Source organism: Xiphophorus couchianus, chromosome 12 (assembly GCF_001444195.1).
Source record: "Xiphophorus couchianus chromosome 12, X_couchianus-1.0, whole genome shotgun sequence".
Lineage (NCBI taxonomy): Eukaryota > Metazoa > Chordata > Actinopteri > Cyprinodontiformes > Poeciliidae > Xiphophorus > Xiphophorus couchianus.
In genome coordinates this window covers 10,719,259-10,739,094 of record NC_040239.1, presented here as the reverse complement: position 1 = coordinate 10,739,094, position 19,836 = coordinate 10,719,259, and the positions used below count along the sequence as shown (strand labels likewise).

At 36.3% G+C, this 19,836-nt stretch overlaps 1 protein-coding gene across 2 annotated transcripts in view; it reads right to left on the bottom strand.

Annotated features, from left to right (window-relative positions):
• Positions 1 to 19,836, bottom strand: part of ccser1 (coiled-coil serine-rich protein 1) — a 146,366-nt gene that overhangs the window by 65,271 nt on the left and 61,259 nt on the right. For both annotated transcript variants that reach the window (XM_028033710.1, XM_028033711.1), the window contains exons 9-10: positions 9,803 to 9,880; positions 2,971 to 3,051 (exon numbers count right to left, since the gene is read on the bottom strand). In XM_028033710.1, the coding sequence (XP_027889511.1) occupies positions 2,971 to 3,051; positions 9,803 to 9,880 (159 nt within the window). The remainder of the gene's footprint in view (positions 1 to 2,970; positions 3,052 to 9,802; positions 9,881 to 19,836) is intronic.

The window sequence follows — 19,836 nt, the reverse complement described above, 5'->3', positions numbered from 1 at the left end:
GCATTAAACAACTTCACAAACTGTAACCTTTCAACAGCTAACTGTTTTCCCTGGGCTTTCAGTCCAAAGGAAAACTAAATATATGGATGACGTAGGTAAACCTGATTTATCATGTGTTAATGGCTCATATATTGATGAGGCCAGAAAACAAAACAATGAACAAATTGTACTGTCTGGGTAATAAATGTAAATATTTTACATTTAAGTTCCTTTGACAGAACAGCCTTTTATCAACTTTGCTGTTCACACCAGGACTAATGGCTGCTTCAGAACAACAAATACAAACAGCAACAAACAGAATGATACACAAACAAATGTTCAGATGTTGGAGCTTTCACAAGACTCCCACACTTATGCTTTCTTCAGCCTTAAGTACCAACAAGCACACAATAGTCTGTGGTCCTATTCAGGCTACCTAAGAAATGCATTAGTCAGTCCTCGCACTTGGAGTACAATGCAGTCATGCAATTCGTACACTGTGGTGTATCCTAATGCAAAAAAAAAAAGAAAAACTAAACTAAAATGCGGAAAGGAAGAGATGTACAAAAACAAACAACTGGTATGATGACTGATGACAAGTGTGGCAAAATTACAGGATTCAGAGCTGTAGCTGAATTCAGATGTAGCAATAAAGTGGCTTTCTCCCAAGCCACGGTAAGAAGTTGTCTTGTTTGCACCTGCTTTGGCGACTTATTGTGAATCACAGAGGGGGAGTGTCACTAGCAATCATGTGCTGCATGGCAATTATGGAGTCAAGATTCACTCTGTGCCTGGTTGTGCATAGCTCACCTGTAGACTTAGTCAACATTTTGTTGCTACTAGAACTGAGGGATTTTACTTTCCACCAACACAGAAATGCAAGGTTTTTCTAATCTTTTTTTATGTTAAGACTATCCATTTAATCTACCGTAGGTATTTTTTTTTTCAAACTAATATCACATACATTTATTTGCTACACATTCAACATGTGGCAGAAAACATTTCCCTTCCCATCTCTGGATGTTGAGTATGTTTTATCTGTAGGCTATAATGTTATTTGTGCAGCTAACATCCCCACAAGCCAGCTCCTTTGTGAAATATTTCTATCAGATCTTGTCCTGTCACCACCAGCATGTAAAATAAACACATAAACAGAACATATTAAACTGATCTTTCAGACTTCAACATTCAAAACAGGCCTCATTATTATTGCATGGATTCCACGCCTGGATTTGAGCCTCAGCGTCAAAAGGAGATGCACTGGCAAAACCTTAGATTTAAATGTTTTAGCTGATCCATTTGACTGTCATAGTATCATAAAATATGTGTTTCTTTTTTTTTTTACATACAGGGCCTTGGAACATTAAAAGCTGTGTTTTGTAACGTTTTTCTTTTAAAGATTCTAGTAAGAGTTTATGTACTCTTACTAATTAAAATCTGAAACGTCTGGTGTATGTCTCTTTTTAGCTCCTCTGAATCAAGATTTTCTACTATTGGTACAGCTGCAAGTTTTGGGGGATTTGCCTGGCAGTCAGGCTGAAAGGCCGACAGGACACCCTCATTGCTTCTCCTGTTGTCCAATCGTACCATCTGCCACGCTCCTCCTGAGCGTCACACTAAGACCATTGCGCTAAATCTGGGCAAAAAAATAAATAAAATCATAAAAGCGCACGCAGGATCAGTGGATGTGTACAGGGTAAAAAATTTGCATGGTCAACGGACCCCGTCTCTTAAGATCACGGTAAGGTTACAGCTTCGTAACTTTATACCTCACCCATCTGCTGTATTCTTTGGCTTCATGATGCTATTTGTTAACAAATCTCTAGCAAACCTCTGAGACCTTCAAAGAACAGCTGGATTTATACTGAGGATAAATTACACACAGGTGGACTCCAATTATTAAATGGAAAACTTCTGAAAGTATTTAGTTGCACAAGAGTTTACAGGGAACTGAATAACAATTTATGGCACACTTTTCAGTTAAGATATTTGTGAAAACTCTTAGAATTGTTCCAGCAAAATGAATTAAGTTTTACAGTTTTAACAAACTGACAAACTGTGCATACATGGTTTTTAAATATTCTTCACATAAACTATATTTAAGGTTCTTACATGTTCAAATGTAGAACTTTTACACCGTTGGTCTTCACACAAATAAAATAAAGAAACATACAAGGTAATAATAGAGTGTATATAAGAAAAAGGCACTCTCAAAAAGATTTTTCTTTTTCTTCCTATATTTTGGTCATACTAATCTATTTCTGTCTCATCCAAATAATGCTTTTCATTTTGCTCTCAACGCTGCATGATTTTATTCAAACACCGCCTTTGTGTGCTTTTGCATCTGTGTGGATAAGTCAGCGTGTTGTGTGGGTATTGTGCACCCACTCGCTCACACAATGGCAAAGGCAAAGCTTTTTCCGTTTCACAATGTTTCTTGCCAACTTTATACACACCAGGATTAAAGGTATAAAAGAACCTTTGGAGCAGGAAAGATGAAGAAAAGGTGTTTTAAAAGGAAGAAAAGGGAGAAGAGGAGATAGACCCCAAAAACTCTGCTCTGGTTTCCGTTACAGGCAGCCATTTTTAGACAGTCATCCATTAAGTCTCCTGCGCTCCCATACTGTCAGCCTTTAGAGAAGCCAAAGAGGCCATGTCAGCTGAGGGCATTGAGCAAGCAGGCAGGAAGCAGCACTCTTTCTGAGCACTGCGGGACTTTGAAGGCAGAATGGGAGGAGCAGGTAGTGGACTATAATACAGAGCAAAACATGTTGGGAGAGAGAAAATGGAGATGGAGCAAAACTTGGACCACAACAGAAAAAATTAAGAGAAGTTGATATGAGCTAGGCCATAGCATAACAAAAAGGAAATTTGTATTAAAACTGTGCTTTGTTTAGTGGCTAGGCAAGTGTCAGAAAATGAAGTGTGTAATGCCGTGTTTGTGTTTCAGCCTGACAGGGCCACTCAGTGTGCTGTCTGTGAGCATCTTACCTCTGCCCCTGTGTGTTCTGTCTGCGTTGTGTGATCAGTCATTTGGCAGTCTTTCATCTTCAGGGCTGCTCTGGCACTCTCCTGCATACAAAGCAAACACACATGCATCAGTCATGTCCACAACCCACCCACAAACATCAAATACAAACAAATGAGAGGTGCTGCTCCCCCTGCAGACCTGTTGACTGCCTCTGCTTACTGTACAGTGCACTGAAAAAAGTATTGCCCCCTTCACCGATTTCTACTGTTTTTGCATTTTGTCATAAGTCTTAACATTTTAGATCAATACCAAACAATTACTATAATACTAAATATAACTTGAGTAAATACAGAAAGTAATATTTAATGTTGTAGTTGTTGAAGGAAAAACCTAATCATTCTGGTCCTATGTAAAAAAAAAATAATTTCCTCTAAAAAGTGATAACTGGTTTCCCAGCAAAGGGTTTGAAATAAATGGCGATCAGTCTTCTACATCACTGTGTAGGTCTTTGGCCCACTCTTGTTGGAATAATTACTTTAATTCAGGCACATTAGAGGGTTTTCAAGCATGAATGGCCTATTTAATGTCATGCAACAGCATTTCAGAGGTTTTTTTGAGTGAGCCTCTATGGGTATGACCTGTGGGTGTACTGTGGATCATTGTGCTGCTGCATAGCCTACGTGTGCTTGCGCTTAGGGTCACAAATTGAGGGCCATACACTCTCTTTCAGAATTTTCTGATAAAGAGCAGTGTTCATGTTTTATATAATAATTATAATATATCCAAATCCTGAAGTAAAGTACCCTCAGAGGCCCAGACCATAGCACTACCACCAAAAACTCTCTGCAGGTGCGATCACGTTTTTGTGAAATGCTGCATTACTTTTATACCAGATGACACAGGACTGAGGAGAAAAAAATTCTCCTCCCTTCCTTTCTCCTCAATCCACATATTTTAACAACTACAGCAAAATAGGTTTTGTAAAATGTGATCATTCAGTTGTGTTCTTTTTAGTTAGCAGTGTTTTTCCACCATATTGTTGAATTATGAATATGGATGTTAACTGAGGCAGGTTAGGCCAGCAGAGCTTTAAGTTGTTGCTCTGGGTTCCTTTGTCACATCCTCGTGGAGCCATCAATGGACTTTTTTATTATTTTGGTCAACTGGCTACTCCTTAGAATCTGTTCTTGAAATTCTTTAGGTTGGAAAATGATGTGTTGGTTATAAATATCATTTAGCTGTATTGTAAGAAAGCTTATGTTTAAGTGATTGAAACTAGTTGTAATAAGTTTCTATTACAACTAGTTTGTTGTAATATAAACTTACTAGAAACTAGTAATAGACACTGATTTTTCCCAAAAATCAAGCCCAAAATCTGGGTGTAGTGATGAACTCAAGGACAAATAAAGACAATGTCGGCCTTCTATCACCTTAAGAACATTTCTAAGCTCAAAGGACTAGCAAGATCTTGAGAATCTGTTTATCTGTAGTTTTATTAAAGATTAGTTTGATTACTGCAACAACATCTTCACAAGTCTTCCAAAATAGTCAGACAGCCGCAGGTGAACCAGAACGCTGCTGATCGAGATCTGACTAAAACTAAGAAAACCTAGCACATCGCCACCGTTCTAAAGTCCTTACACTGGGTTCTTGTGGCTCAGAGAATAAAGAAAATACTTTTGCTAGTTTTGCATCACAAAACATCACACATCTGTTGTTGTATCAACCTCCAAACGTGGAAAATCAGAGTTCAGTTTTTATGTTCTTCTATTACGGAACAATATTCCAGAAAAACTGCAAAAATGCTGAAATACTGAATTCTTGCATTTGTGTCGATACTGAATCAAGGTTAAACATCCATTTGCTTAGAGTTGTTATATATATATATATATATAACTGGAATGGCATAAATTCTAGTCTGCATTACAACTTTTCATTTTTTTTCCTTTACTATGCCACTGCAATGTAATGTTTTATGTTACCATCATGTAAAGCACTTTGAATTCCCTTTTTGCTGAAATGTGTTATACGATAAACTTGCTTTGCCTTGATGATGTGGAACGTTTAAGTGTGAAAAAAAAAATCATAAGAAATCTGCAAGCGGGCAAATACTTTTTAATAGCAATGCATCACAGCATGTATCCATGCTTTGCAAATTGTCATAAGGAACATGAGAAGCAACCCAAAACATCAAGCATTTTGTCTGGAAATCATAAATGTCATAAAAAGGGGCAAAATTGCAGAGGCATAAGGCGGCACTGCTTAAGTGGGGAGGAATTAATAAAAATGGAAAGGTAAAGCTGGCCAGCATGAAAAAAAAGTCCTTCAAGGAGATAATTAATGGGTTTTATCTGGCAGATTTATAGATGGTTGTAGTCAGAGAAGCACTGGCACTTTTCGACAAAATACAGCAATTTTATCTGGACCCAAGAACCAGCCAACTCCTCTCTTACCTCTACGTGATTATTTTTAAAACGAAGGTTGCAAGCCCTAAGAGGAACCCTGCACCATTTCCACTGGGAGCACTTTACGACGTTGTCACTAATCATTCTGACATTTTCTCCCTGTGCCGCTCATGAGTTGGAGAACAGAACGGGTTGAAAGTTGCAGTGAATATGACATATGGAGAAATTGATTAACCTCGATAAAAATTAATCAACCAAATTAAAACAAGGTTTATCGTAGGGGGAATAAAAGAAAAGCATTTATATTCCAGCTCTGAACCTGCATTTATAGTCCTCTTCAAATTCAGCACAAATCCAGTTAAAAACAGAGGCTTCCATTAATCGTGTCTGACTACATGAAAAGCAAAATGGGCTTTCTTAAGCTTAATGGTGCATTCAAAGTACCAACAGAAAACTTATGAAAAGTGAATCTGAGTTTTTCTATAAGATAATAAATAGGGTTTCACTGGCAGATTTGCAGAATAAGAAAACTGTCTGTGGCCTGCCCTTTACATCTGAGGCTACACTTTAACTTTGCTTGGAAATAAATTTTTATCTAAAGCAGAACCACTACACTATCCAACCAGAGTTCAAGCACATAATGCAAACACAACAGTGAAGTTTTATGAATCTGAAGAAGAAATGGTTCACATACAGATAAAAACAAGGTTAAGATCTGATTACAGTACAGAAACAACCCAGAAAGTGATGATGCACTTACAAATACAGAATATGCAAAGATTTTAAGATATTTATAATTCCCTCATATTTTAAGGACCCAGAATTTCTAGGAAAATTGCAAGATTATGCTTTCATTTATTAAGAGTTTCAAACAGATACGAGCTTGAATTACTACATTCTGACAGCTATCGACACAAATGCACAGATTCTCAAGGGATTTTAGCATACATAAGTGACCACATGCCCTTCACTTTTGCAAGCAAATGGGGAAAAAAACACAAATATAAAAACAGGAGAAAACTTTTGAGGAATTTTTGCAATCATATAGTGAAAAGGTGTCCCCAGATGGCCACATAAAGCCAATTTCGAAAACAGCAACAAAATTTCCTTTCACTCACACTCATGACATCCGAAATACTCTCTGGAGGAAGGCTGAGTATTTCATTGTACCGCACATTAGCTGTAGGGGACTCAGACTAAACCCATTTGGGGAATATACATGTACTTGTAAGCTAAAAACATTTTTTCCAGATGGTTTAACTCTAATTTGTTCAGGATTAATTTGCCGTTACAGACGGAGAGGGGGTACGAGAGGCAGGGGGGCCATGTGTTAGGATAAATGAGCAGACATAATCTGATGGAAAATTGAATTCATTTTCATTAAAAGGTGGTTTTAAAATAGCTACACAAGTCTAAAGACAATGTATTTGTAAATTTGAACAGCAGGATGTATAATTTTATTGTAAAGTCTTTTGTAGCTCTGGTGGCCTTTTATGACAGAAATTTGACATGAAATGGGGAGGAGTATTGAAAAAACATGAAGCAATGGCCTGCAGGTCAAGAACCCAGGACTTCTGAGTCAAGAACTATACCCTCCGTATAAGGGGCGCCTGCTCTAACACTCCAGCGCACGACACCGCTAATTATATTGCTCTAGAGAGAAATTATATGAGTAAAATAAATGTCATAGTGATTGCTAATTTGCTTGATTTTAGTATTAGGTCCACATCAGTTGCACCAAACAAAATTAAAATAGAAAACAGATTAAAATAGAGGCCGCTGACGGGGAAATAAACCGGGGTGATAGAAGAAGATGAAAGAGTAAAAAAAAAAAAAAAATGGATGCAAGTGCCAAAAAGTGATCAAACAAACAGATGTTGTATGAGACTCAAGTCAGTGGGTTGTACTGGCATCGCTCACTGCTTTAACACTGACACATTATTCTGCAAAGGCCTGGCATAATGTCTGCATTCCATTACTCTGACGGAACAGGTGACAAATTACAGACATGCGGATGACAAATGATGATAGATTTTGCTGTATTGAGCATTTCAGTAGCTGTTCCAAGAATCAAGGTACCAAAAACACTAGAAAAATACAGTAATACAATATATTTTTCACTAAATGTGTTATGTTATATGAGTATTGAAAGATCGAACAAGACAGAATTAAGGGATTGCTTTCCATCTTTGGCTCTTTATCTTCTTTTGGGAGAAATTTTAGTCTGAGCACAATAATTCTGCTGTTCAACTGTGCACGCATGAGAGAACAGCTTATATATACAAAGACAGAGAAGATATTTTTTTTGTCAGCTGATACTTATGTTATGAAAATTCTACAGCACCATTGTTGCATTTCCCCCCCCTAGCCACTGTCCTCTATGGCAAGGATAAACATGTTGCTTTGAAAGATAAACGTCTTAGTTCGCTGAACTTTTCTATTGAGTTTTATGTCAGAATCCATTTTTACACACTTCGAAATTTGAAATGGTTAGCATCTGCTACAAAGAAAAACACAATTGCACAGAAAAATCACTTCAATTCTCCCAGAACTGTGCAACAAGTCTGGTTATCATCTTTCAACCATCAATGAATCTGCTTTAACTTCACCAAACCCTGTCAGGTAAAAATGTTTGGCATGAATTACAAAACAGAACTTTGGTAAGTTAATTTATTAATTACTTAATTAATAATTACTTTCTATATTTACACTTTCTTATAGACAGATCAGTGTTGGCACAATAACAACTGAATGGTGAGGGGAACAACACTAACTCTTGATCACAGTAGATTTCCTCAAAGTTGTTTGAAGAAAGATCATTGGTCAACTTAATAATGTTAAGCCTCGGACAGTTTTTACATTTGAGGCTTTGGGTAATCTTATACGCAGGAACCTCGAACCAATTGTCAATGTCAGTTTTAATAAAGTTGATCAAAGTATTTTACAAGATAAAACTGCCATTAAGATAAAATAGTAAAAAAAAAAAGGTAAAAAAAAACACGGTAAAGTTGTGCCGTGGTACGTTATCTTGTGGTAGATTAGGCATCTGTTGGATCTGCTATATTTTTGTACCAAATAAGTCTTATTTTCAGCACCTTAAAGACTTAAAATGTGTTGCTTTACATCTTTAACAGTATTTCTGGAAGTTTCAGTAAACTAAATTAAAGATTTCTGAATACTTTATTTAAGAACATCATGACAACATTTCCAACAATTCCAGAAAAAAACCTTAAATTTAGGTAAGCTAGCTTATTAAATTTGTTGACAACTTATATTTAATTTACAGTACTTAATAACATTTGCAAGTTGGATTAAACATTGTCTACTTGTGTTTATTGACTCTGGTATATAAGCCCCTTTCTTCTATACCAAGGTTTGCTAATTTCAATGCCAGTAAGCTCCATTACAGTGATTGATGAGTGGTTTTAGCCAACGACTGAAATGTCTGAATTCAAACCAAACTTTATAAATCTTACACTCTCGTGAGAAATGAGCTGGAAGTGGAACATAAACTTTGATTTTAATTTGTCTAAACAAACAATAAGAAGAAAGTTTTACAATCAGAGGTTTTTAATAAGTAATTGGCAAGTCTAAATATCTGATAATAGATTCCTCCTAAAGGGAATGTTTGCCAGTCTGCATCATGTCCATTGCATTTTCCAAATCTGAAACTTTTCAGCAGAAGCTATAACAAGTGGAACAAATGAATGCTGCCAGAACATTCAACAAAAAAATTGATATTGAAACAGAATGGAAGAAGCAATAAGTAACATTAATCTGACCCAGATAATTAGACATACAAGACACATAGCTTTAAGAATAGTTATTACTTTTTTCAAATTCAGAAGTTTACATGCACGATAGTTCTCACACCTTTGAACAATATGACAACACCTAACTAATGTAATTTTGAAATTTCATCAGTCAAATGTAAGAGGTTAAATCTAGCAATTTTTGTTAAAAAATACTCAATTTGTTTCTTAAAATTGAGTAAGGAACTCAAAGCTGGACCACAAAGACTCATTTGTGGCCACATCACACCCAAAATGTGTGATGTTGCTCACATGACTTAAAAGACAATTCTATCAAATACTAAGGAAATCTATGTCAATATCTGAATGTCAAGAAATGAAAAACAAATGTTTCCTTTGATTATGAAATACAACAAGTTGTATTTAGCAAATAGAAATTATTTTTGGGAATCTTAACTGATCCCCAACAATAATTAGTCTTTGTATGCAGTATTTATAAATAATGATTTCAACTGTAACTGAATGAATCGAGTACAAAAAAATCTACACAAATTTAAGACTTTCAAAGCCTCAAATTTGAGATGATTAAATATGAGACTTCTGACTTTTAAGACCCCACAGATTCCTGTCTTACCAGGACAAAAGCCTGATTTTACAGTCAAGCTAATTATGTTTATCCTGCAAGTCAATCTTACCAGTTCACTCTGGAGTCGGAGAATCAGCTCATCTTTTTCTCTCAGCTGCTGCAGCAGGGTTTCCTCTCTGTTCAGATCCTGAGCACAAGAAAAGACACTATTTTAGACATAAACCCAAAGGTAGCTGAGATGTATTCCTGGGTGCCATACTCAAACATAACAATGGCAGAAAGAGCTGGTTTTATGTTTGTCATGTGTTTTATTTGTATTTATGAGTTTATTTGAAGGTAGTATTGCTTGCTTGTGTGCATGTAATAAAGTTGCCATTTTGTGCCTGTTTTGGAATAGCGATCTCCTCTTGTTGCAGCTCAGTGATTAGATTTATGTGTATAAGGGGCACCATCACAAGCACACAGTGATTTAATATGACCTTCAGTTGTCATGGGACATTACTATTAGAAAATAGACACAACAAAGACAGGAGGCATACAATATAGAATAATATATATATATATATATATGGTTTTTTGGGGGGGGGGGGCGGTTTGTCCAATGTTTTGTAACTATCACCAATTCAAGTTTTGATGATGGCAAATAGGAGAACAAGGCTCCCATGAAGGTCAAAAGTAAGAAGTTAGACCAAGCAATTTTTGTTAAAAATACTCAATTTGTTTCTTAAAATTGAAAGGCATTTTAAACTGTCGGCAAAGAATAACAAAGTGAGCAAGAAAGAGACAAGCGAGAAGTAATGAGTGAAAAGATGGACAGAACAAATTGACAGGCAGTCATTACCTCGTCAAGGGCAGCGTTAGAAAAGAAGGGAAGAGGGGCAAGATAACAGGAGGAAAATGAAGAGGGAAACTTCGAAAAAAAGTAGAGGTGGGGGTAGTGATGGAGCGAAGGAGAGGACAGAGAGGGCCTGAGGCTGGCTATGATGATCTGAAACTATGGGGAGCTGTCTTGCTAAAGGACACACGGAGAGTCAGAGAGACCGCGGGGAAGCATATATCTACCTCCCCATCCGTTTAAATGACCTTGCTAATGCAAAACCAGATACCTACCCTGGAACATTTCCTTAAGGTACATCAAAATTCAGTGAAGAAAATTTTTTTTACCTGTGCATGATTACAGAGGCCCTCAGAAATCATGTGGTAGAAAAAAAAAATCCCAATCAAAATGGGATTAGGGATAGGATACCAACTCTTTTGGTATCCTAGAACTCATATTTCTTTTTCCCAAGCAAAATTATGTGGTGGGGTACTCATTTAGAAAAAGTATACTTCTTAATTCCTAATTGTTCTACTTCAATGTTTTTTCTTTTCCACTCAAAACTTTGTCTTCTTTGTGTTTTTCTCTAATGTTAACTAACTGCAATGAAAAATACTAGCAATAGTGTTTTTTTGGGTTCAATAAAATTGATTAAGATTGCTGCACTGAAGGTCATAGGAGAGGACTGATGCTCCAGCGTATGGCTTGCCTACAGCCTGCTCTCTCTGGTGTTTCTTTGAGCCTGCGTTCCAATGCCCAAGGCTTTTCTATTGTTTAATTGATATAGTTTGTGTTTCACTTCCTTTGTGGTGTTGTTTACAGCACTAATCGGTAATCATCATATCAAACACATAAAAATCAGGAATCGTCACATCAAGTACAGAAAAACTCATCAAAAAAAACAAAAAAAACCTATGAAATAGCTGGCCAGACCCCAGAAAAAGCCAAAATGAGTGCTGGACTGGAATAAGCTAATTGATGCATTTCTCAGAATAACATAATGACCAAAGAGAGGGCTGCAGGCACAACTTTCTTAATGAATGCTGCAATTCTGATCATTTATAGTAACAAACTGGTAAGAAATTCAGAAGTCCAAACATCTGAAAGTGGTTAGACAATTTTGTTGTTGTTCCACTTACCATCTTTGTGAAACTTAGATTCTCTTTTTGGTACTATACAGACCTTTGGAGACTGATGGCCCCAGACCACTAATGACTTTCTTTTCTCACAGAGGAGTAGGCAACACTGAACAATGTTTGACTCTCAAGACGTTTTCAGAAGTTGTTCTCCTGCCTTATAACTTTGCCAATACGTACTTTCAACACAAACCTGATAGCAACAAATGTGGTAGAAACTGTGAATGAATTTAGATGGCAATACACACAAAATCTGCAATAAATAAGGAGAAAAGTTAGGATGATTTTGTTTCCTGACTTTCCCATTTTATATGCCCAACTAATGATGAGGTCTGTGTTTACCTCAAAAGCTAACAAACTAAAAGCTCTGCTAAGTGCCTCTGCAGTGATAAAACCAATAGCATACGTTTTCCAAGAGCAAATAGGAAAACAATTAACAAAAACAAAACCCACTGGTGTTGAATCAGAATGGCCCCCCGCTTCCCTGCCTTTACACAGAAGATAACGTTATTTATAGATAATAGAAATAATTTTTTTTCTCCACTGCTTGCTTAGACAGAGGCAGCACCAAAATGACTAGCATGAGGTTTAGATTGGACAGGAAAAGCAGCTGCATGCTGCGACAATTACCACATTAGTCAGCCTCTAAAATTAATCTCACCCAAATAGGAATGGAGGCTAAACTAAATGAGCTGTCTGGTTAAATCCACACATCAAGCATCCTCCTGCACCTTGTGTTAGTGCAACAAACTTTTTGTGGAACTGTCAGAAAAATTATCCATAACCTAACCTTGTAGTCATTTGGCTCGAGTGCTGATACTGTACCAAGCAGCAGGCTTCAAAAATCATTTCATGCAGGAATCCGATCAACAAACTCAACAGTAAAAATGACAAAGTCTACTCCAGTGTCGAAAGAAGCACCACGCGGAGAATTAAATCTCCCATCAGGTGGCATTCTAACCAATTTTTCAAGGCTGAATTGAATATAGAAGGCTGTGGAAGAAAAGTGGGGCATGTGAATTTATTTCTAATGTGATTGGAATGGCCTCTGAAGGGATAAATCAGATCAGAATCACTGAAGTGCGTCCACTTCGGTGAAAAGATGTGCTTTCGTATAGAAGTTGAGACCTCTTAATAATTGCAATCAGTACCCAGTTGAAAGGCTACAGAGATGAATTGCATTGCACCATTTTAGCAGAAATCGTTCATTTTCCTAACTTTTATGAGAACCATACCGTTAGAAATGCAATGGTTCTTTCTTATTACTCTACTTCTTATTGCAAATCATATTGGGAAGAAAGATAGGCAACAAATCATTCTCAATCATGCCTCTTCTATCAATATCTTCATGACAGACATTCAGCATCTATCACAGAAACTCTTATGACAAGTTCTTATGAAATAGCAAAGCTAGAGTTTACATCTCACCACATTTACAGTTGCCCTTGCACCATATTTGGCCATTACTGTCTCCCATCATTGCTTTCTTTGAAACATTAGGCCAATTTGTTGAGGTGTCTGAGAAGCAATTATTGTTTAAAAAATAGTTTAGAAATAGATCCAAAGAAAAGAGTAATAAAGTCGAGCCTAAGACAACAAGCCTCATGTCATGTTTTACAGTGATGCTATTATTATTACTAGTAGTAGTATTTGTGCCAAGATTTCTTGGTCACATTAGAAAAAAACTACAAGAAAGACAGAAAACTAAATCAACTATAGCTGAACTGCAATCAGAAGACTCATTGTGCATATTATCTCAAAATTCATGAAACGACAATCAGTTTTACAATAAAAATGGAACTAATTCTGAAACTCATCTCATTTATCTCTTAGAACTGCATAGACAATTTCTCTTGAGAGCATTTAATCATAATTTTATTTATTGGCTAATTTAAACCAAATCCAGTTTATATTGCATCTCATCAACTGTGGTTATCTATTGCATGAGTGGTGAGCTAAAATATTATAAAATGAAAACTTGCAGATACAGATGCCAGAATGCTAAGTAAGGTTCAAAGATTTGATCTCTTTATCTATGCCCTTGCCCTGTTGCACTGACTCCAAGAACATACTGCCCTACTCACTTTAAGACTCAACTTTTTATTAATGAAATGACACACTAATAACCAATACAAATACCATCTGGATAACTAAATACAGAAATCTACTCAAAAATGTAATTAAAGTCTTAAAGTATGTTGTCTGTTGTCTTTAATTTTTCATTTTAGCGGCTTTCTGTGTCAAAACCAAGAGCACAATTTTGAGACAAACACACATTCACAGCTTTTACCTTGAGTTTGTTTTCATCAAATCTTGTAATATAAATATCCCAAAAGGACAGTTTTTTCAACACATTAACACTTTATTAGATAAAACTGTCAAGTTGTTTGTTACCATTAACAGCATATTACAAATAACATAGTTACAACTTGACATAACGCAACATTATACATCCATAATGCTGTGTATCAACAGTAATGTAATGTTGTAGGGTAAATTAGTCTCAGGGCCCCTTGGCAACAACCGAGCAATTTATAAACACTCCTACCTGAGTGTTATTGCTGACCACGTTCATTCTTTTATGACCATAGTGTATCCATCTTATCAGGAGGATAATGCACTGTCAAAGTTCAAATCCCAAATTGTTTTTTTTAAACATGAAAATGAGGTCACAAAGATAAGTTATCTTCCAGATCTCTTGATCAGACATTGTGCTAGACTTTTTCAATGTCTGTCATTTTGTTTGTAAATAATAACATATATAATTGCATTTAATTTGTATGCGGTTGAATTAATATTCAGGAATAGAGAATCCACATCGTCCCATCACACATCAAAAAGATGAATACTTGTAGCTTTCTACTCCAGTGACAAAAAAAACACTGACTGTGGCTCCAGTGACTACATAAAAACAATGAAATTAAAAGGTGGCACATAAATTATGTGCACCTGCTTGTGCTTAACCAAATGTATCTTTGATTTTGATCTGGAGGCTGAATCCACACTCTGTTGTCACACTAGAGATTGGAATTACAAGTGCAACTTCAGTGAAAGTTTTGAAATCAGGGAACGTTTATCCAAGTGATCAGACGTCTGAAAGAATGTCTGAATGAGGGGGTTCGTAACAGTGGTTCAGCAACACCAAATGCAAGTCTTCATGATAATAAAATGAACATGAGAATTTGTTTGATTGATTTAATTAAAGGTTGAGCTGTAGTAAATTTCTGACATCTGGGGAGATGGCCTAGGCAGCTTCAGCAGGAATGTGACCGCCCACTTTTGAGGCGACACTCTGCTCAGTGAAAACACAACCTGGGCTTGAGTACAATAGGTCCATGCAAGCCTGCAGTGCAAAAATGCCTTTGAGATGCATAAATTGTTAATATATTGTAATATATGTAGGCAAAAAACACATTATATATGACCGCATGTGAATGTAGCTGTACAAGTACAGTTAAATATTTTATGTTGGATAAAAACATAAATGTGTTCTGATTCATGATGGACTTTTCTGAAACTGTAAAGTTAATCTGGTCAAGCCTTTATAGCTATTACATTTTTCAGTTGGTACATTATCAAGTGAAGATACACAGTTTTGCTGAAATGTTTTGATACGGCTTCTAATAAGAAGGAAACTTTTTTCTGCTCCCTTGTGTAGAAATCACATCAGTCTAACTCTTCTTTCTGCAATTAGCCCAAGGCTGAGAAGGTTTTATATGATGTTGGAGCAATGAAAAGGCCTTTTTAAATTTCACAATTACAGGTTTGAAGATCTAAACCAAGGAGATATGTCAGAGGAAAAATCATATAGGGGAGTGGAAATTTTATGGGATATATAGAGCTTCAAGTCCTGATGACAAGTTTGATAAAATCTCTAAATTGTTTCTGATATTATCACTGCTAAAGTTGTGGCATCATATGGGAAGTTTGTGTGACTTACAAGGCTAGAAAAATTTAAGGTCAGACAAAGGGAAGATCTTTACCATTTTTAACCACTGGCATATTTAAAAGTTTCACTGCCATGTTGTGCACATAAGTGATCTAACCCTCAGTGTGTGCCAGGAAAAGGAGATGCTGTTCATTTCACTCCTTCGACAGGAGAGAAGACAATAAAGGAGGAAGAGATAAAATCTGAACTTGTGGGAATAAAGTGGGAGTACAAACAGGCAAAGAGATGAATTGAATTGATGTGAAGACAGATGGAACAGCTACAGACTATGCATGCATTTGAACACACACTAGCATGAGCACCCCCACATGTGTAGTTACAATCAAGTTTCTAGGGTAGCATACACACTACGGGAGCAGTAGGAGAGCTCTCTCAGATTCTAGGGGAACGTTAGTACACACTTTGTTGTGGATGCTCCATCTGCTGAATGCTCAGAGACTTGTTGTTAAAGATGTTGAAGGTGCTTAAGGTTAAAAAAGCATGAATAAACTTGACTTAAACTGATGCTAAGAGTGGACGACATAAATGCAGCACAAGGGTTAAATAAGAGGAAAGGAACATGGATTACTGATGAATTTTGCAAAGTAAATTTACTGAGCTTTACTTGTTAAACTACATGGGTCCAAACCTATGTTGTTTACTCTGTGTTGTTCTGCTTTGCTGCTTGTGTAGAGCAAACATAGGCAAAATATTGTGCAGAAATACTGTAACAGAAAAATTTCAAAATTTAATCTAAATGTACTCTCACTGACAAAGAAGCCAATAATTTTTGGGTGTTTAACAGTGTTGCTTACTCTAAAAATATATCGTTCTAAAGTGGGAGTTTAAAACCACAGAAATGTTGAGTAATATGAGATATCTGCACAAACACATGAATAAAACTGCTAAAGGAAAAATAAACTACTGCTTCAATCAGCTCACGTAAACTGACTGTGCAGATCAGGAGAAAGAAAGCTGAAAATATTTGATCATATGTTAAAAAACTTGGAACTAAAAAACATTTTAACTAAGTAAAAGAAAGCATGGGTTTTTCTTTAAAACAGTTAGCCCCCATGAATTTTAAACGGCAGCATTGTCGATAGAAAAACCTCTATTGGTGATGTACCTGAATAAGAAAATGTGTTCAGCGGTTTTGATAAATCTGTTTATGTTATCCTGAAAACATATAATCCTTTCACCTTCTTATATTTTTCACTGCACTGGGCACAACCCCATAATAACATTAAAACTAGATTATATATTCTGAAGTTATAATTCTGTCACATTTGATAGAGCGGCGACTATTTCATTGTAAAGAAAATATCCATCTCTGATGCAGCACGGGTTATAAATGCAAATGTCAATTCAAGTCAAAAGTTGCTATTCAAGACATTTTGAAAGTAACAGACTGTTGCTTGCAATAGACCTCTAACAGTAAGTCAGAGATGACTTCTCTTTTCTTTCTTCTAAAATACAGTAAGTAACTTTAACTGGGACAAAATCTGGTTTAAAAACAGGAAAAAAGAAACAGTGTCATATGCGTTGGGTTTAAATTAAACTAGGGCACACTGTGACACAGCAGCCTCTCAGGTGGCTACAGTAGATTATTTTTACACTCAGAATCGTCTTCTGGAGTGCCAGGACAAACTTTCTTTCTCTCACTCCTTTAATCCATCATTTTTCTGCAACCTTTCTACTGTGATCTTCTCGACTTTCTTTTATTAAAAAGTCCTTAATTTTCACCAATCTACATTTACCGTACACAAATCTGGAATCCTTTTATAAACTATAGCTCACACATCCTCACCAGACACCTTCTTCCTTATGCAATTTCTCTTCAGTTTTTCCACATTGTCAAGTAGTGTGTTTTTTCTTGGCACTGTGACTTTTTCCCCAAAATTCAGCCTTTTCTCATGCGATATGTCTTGATATTTGTGTTATTTTCTGTGCCTTCAGCTCTGTCAAAGGTTACCTCTTCCTCCCACCGTGTTACTCATGCTCCTTTCTGTATATGTACATACACACCTCTGTATCCTGCTCAATCTAAAACCCTTCAGCTGCTGTTGCTCACTTCCTGCTCTTTAAACTGAGTTCTTCTCTGGATCATAGCTAAACTCATTATGTGTAATATATTGAGGGCTTTGCCAGAATGAACACTTGCATATATAAGCTATGGTTGTGATGTATATGTACACAAATGATCATAAACTAAGAAAGGTTAGAGTGGCATACTGTTTGTTTCAGTTTTTACTCTCATGCAGCCTCAATCTCAGGGCAGGTTTAGTTCCATTTGTTGTTGAAAGAGTGTCTCTGCCAGACTCCGCAGGAGCAGAAAGGAGAGACAACATGAAGAGAGCAAGACCTTGCTTTCACAGGGCAGCGTTGGCAACTGTGACCATCAGCGGGATGGAAAATGTTGCAAAAATGCTGCTAATACAGCAACAGCGAAGTTAATTGAAGAATTGCTGTCACTGCTGTGCATAAAACACAACGGTTAAAACAAGAACTGAACATGTTAATGGTTTTCTCACTTCAAATATATTTCTAATGGGAACAAGTGAATTAAAATTAACACCAAATTAAAAAAACCTTTCTTAAGAATCTAAACAATAAACTAGTGTTGGTTTTCAAGCAATAACAGTTCCAAACACATAGATAAGGACGCTGTAAACTGATTTTAGAGGAAGAAAGTCAAACTGTTAGAAAATGTCCACTACCCTGACTTATTTCCAATTATAAATCTACAAAAATAACTGGAGAACAGAGTGCATAAACAGGACTGCCAGAATTTGCAATTGCCAATAGTTATGTAAAAATTCTGTGTGATGGCAAAACATTATATAGCCAAATTTATCACCAACTGCTCTAATATCTAAAAACTGGGCACTCATGGTGCAGAGAGTTACAACCACAAATGAGGAAAAAATGCATATAAAAACAAGCATTAGCTTCTTAATCCATCATTATTGCTGAATAATGAAGAAAAATCTGTTGTCAAGAAGATGTAAGCTTAAGTAGGGCAGGCTAATTTGGTAATAGTACATAGAATAGCGGTAAATTTAGTTATTTAGTATGAAAAGTAGTGGGATAAATATGCCACAGTGGCTGCATTAAGACTGGAAGCAGTTGAGGGGATTTGTGACAGCGGTCTAAACGGTGTTAAAAATTGCTCATTTTGGGGGGATCAATGACAGACATTGTTATGTAACAATGTCTGTCATTGATCCCTCATCAAATAAAAAAAGCTAAATGATTCATTTTCCATTCAAAGAAGCCTCTACAAAATAGAAAGCCTGTGTAAAGGTTTCATCAGGACATGTTTAACCAAAGAAAAAATGTAAGTACGCTATCTTTCCAATGTTAACATGGTACAGCTCAAACTAGCAGGAGAAAATGGTTTTATTCAGTAGAGCTAAAAACCCTAAATAAGGACAGGAGAAACTGTACGAATTGCATAAAAAATGTCTGATGAAGCAAAGCTGGGAAGTGGCTTCCCAGCTGAGTTGATTGCTTGCCTGGAAAAAACCTCATACAGTACAGCACATGTGGAGACCTTCATTCGCTATGCAGGAAAATGCAGAGTAACACTGGGCTCTGATATACAATCAAGACAGACTTTGTATGACAATACAATCAAAAAACGAATCAACGACATGCCAGATGGCTTCGGAGCAATGCGGCGCTGATATCAGAGGCACCATATGCTGATAACTCAGACATTACAACAGAGCACTGAATAATGTTTTTCATGAGTGTCCAGACATCAGGAACTTTAAACTGGATTCAAGACAAATTTAAAATATATATACATAAATTCTCAAAAGATAAACTAACCCTCTCTTTCCTCTTGGATACCCACTTTATATTCCCTCTTCATGCTGGTTTACAAAAAGAGCTGGAACAGTTTTTGATTTCCTATTCAGCAGTACTTTGTTACTGGCTCCTCATAGTAAAATGGCACATAAAAAAATAATCAGAACACCATATGTTTTAATCACTTTGACTTTGAAAACAGACATTAAATACATTCATTAGAAAGATCAACTGCTTGTTCAAATAAGATCACCACCTGGATTTAACAAAGCAAATCAATAAGAGCCTCCCATTGGATAATTACAGCATGGATGGTTGCTTTTCATCTGGCAACAAATAATTTATCCCCAACTCATGTAGTATGTAGAATCTCATTAAATAACCACGTTTAAAGACATTCTTGGTTTATGTAAATTTAGTCAAATTATTGACATGCATCAGGGACATAA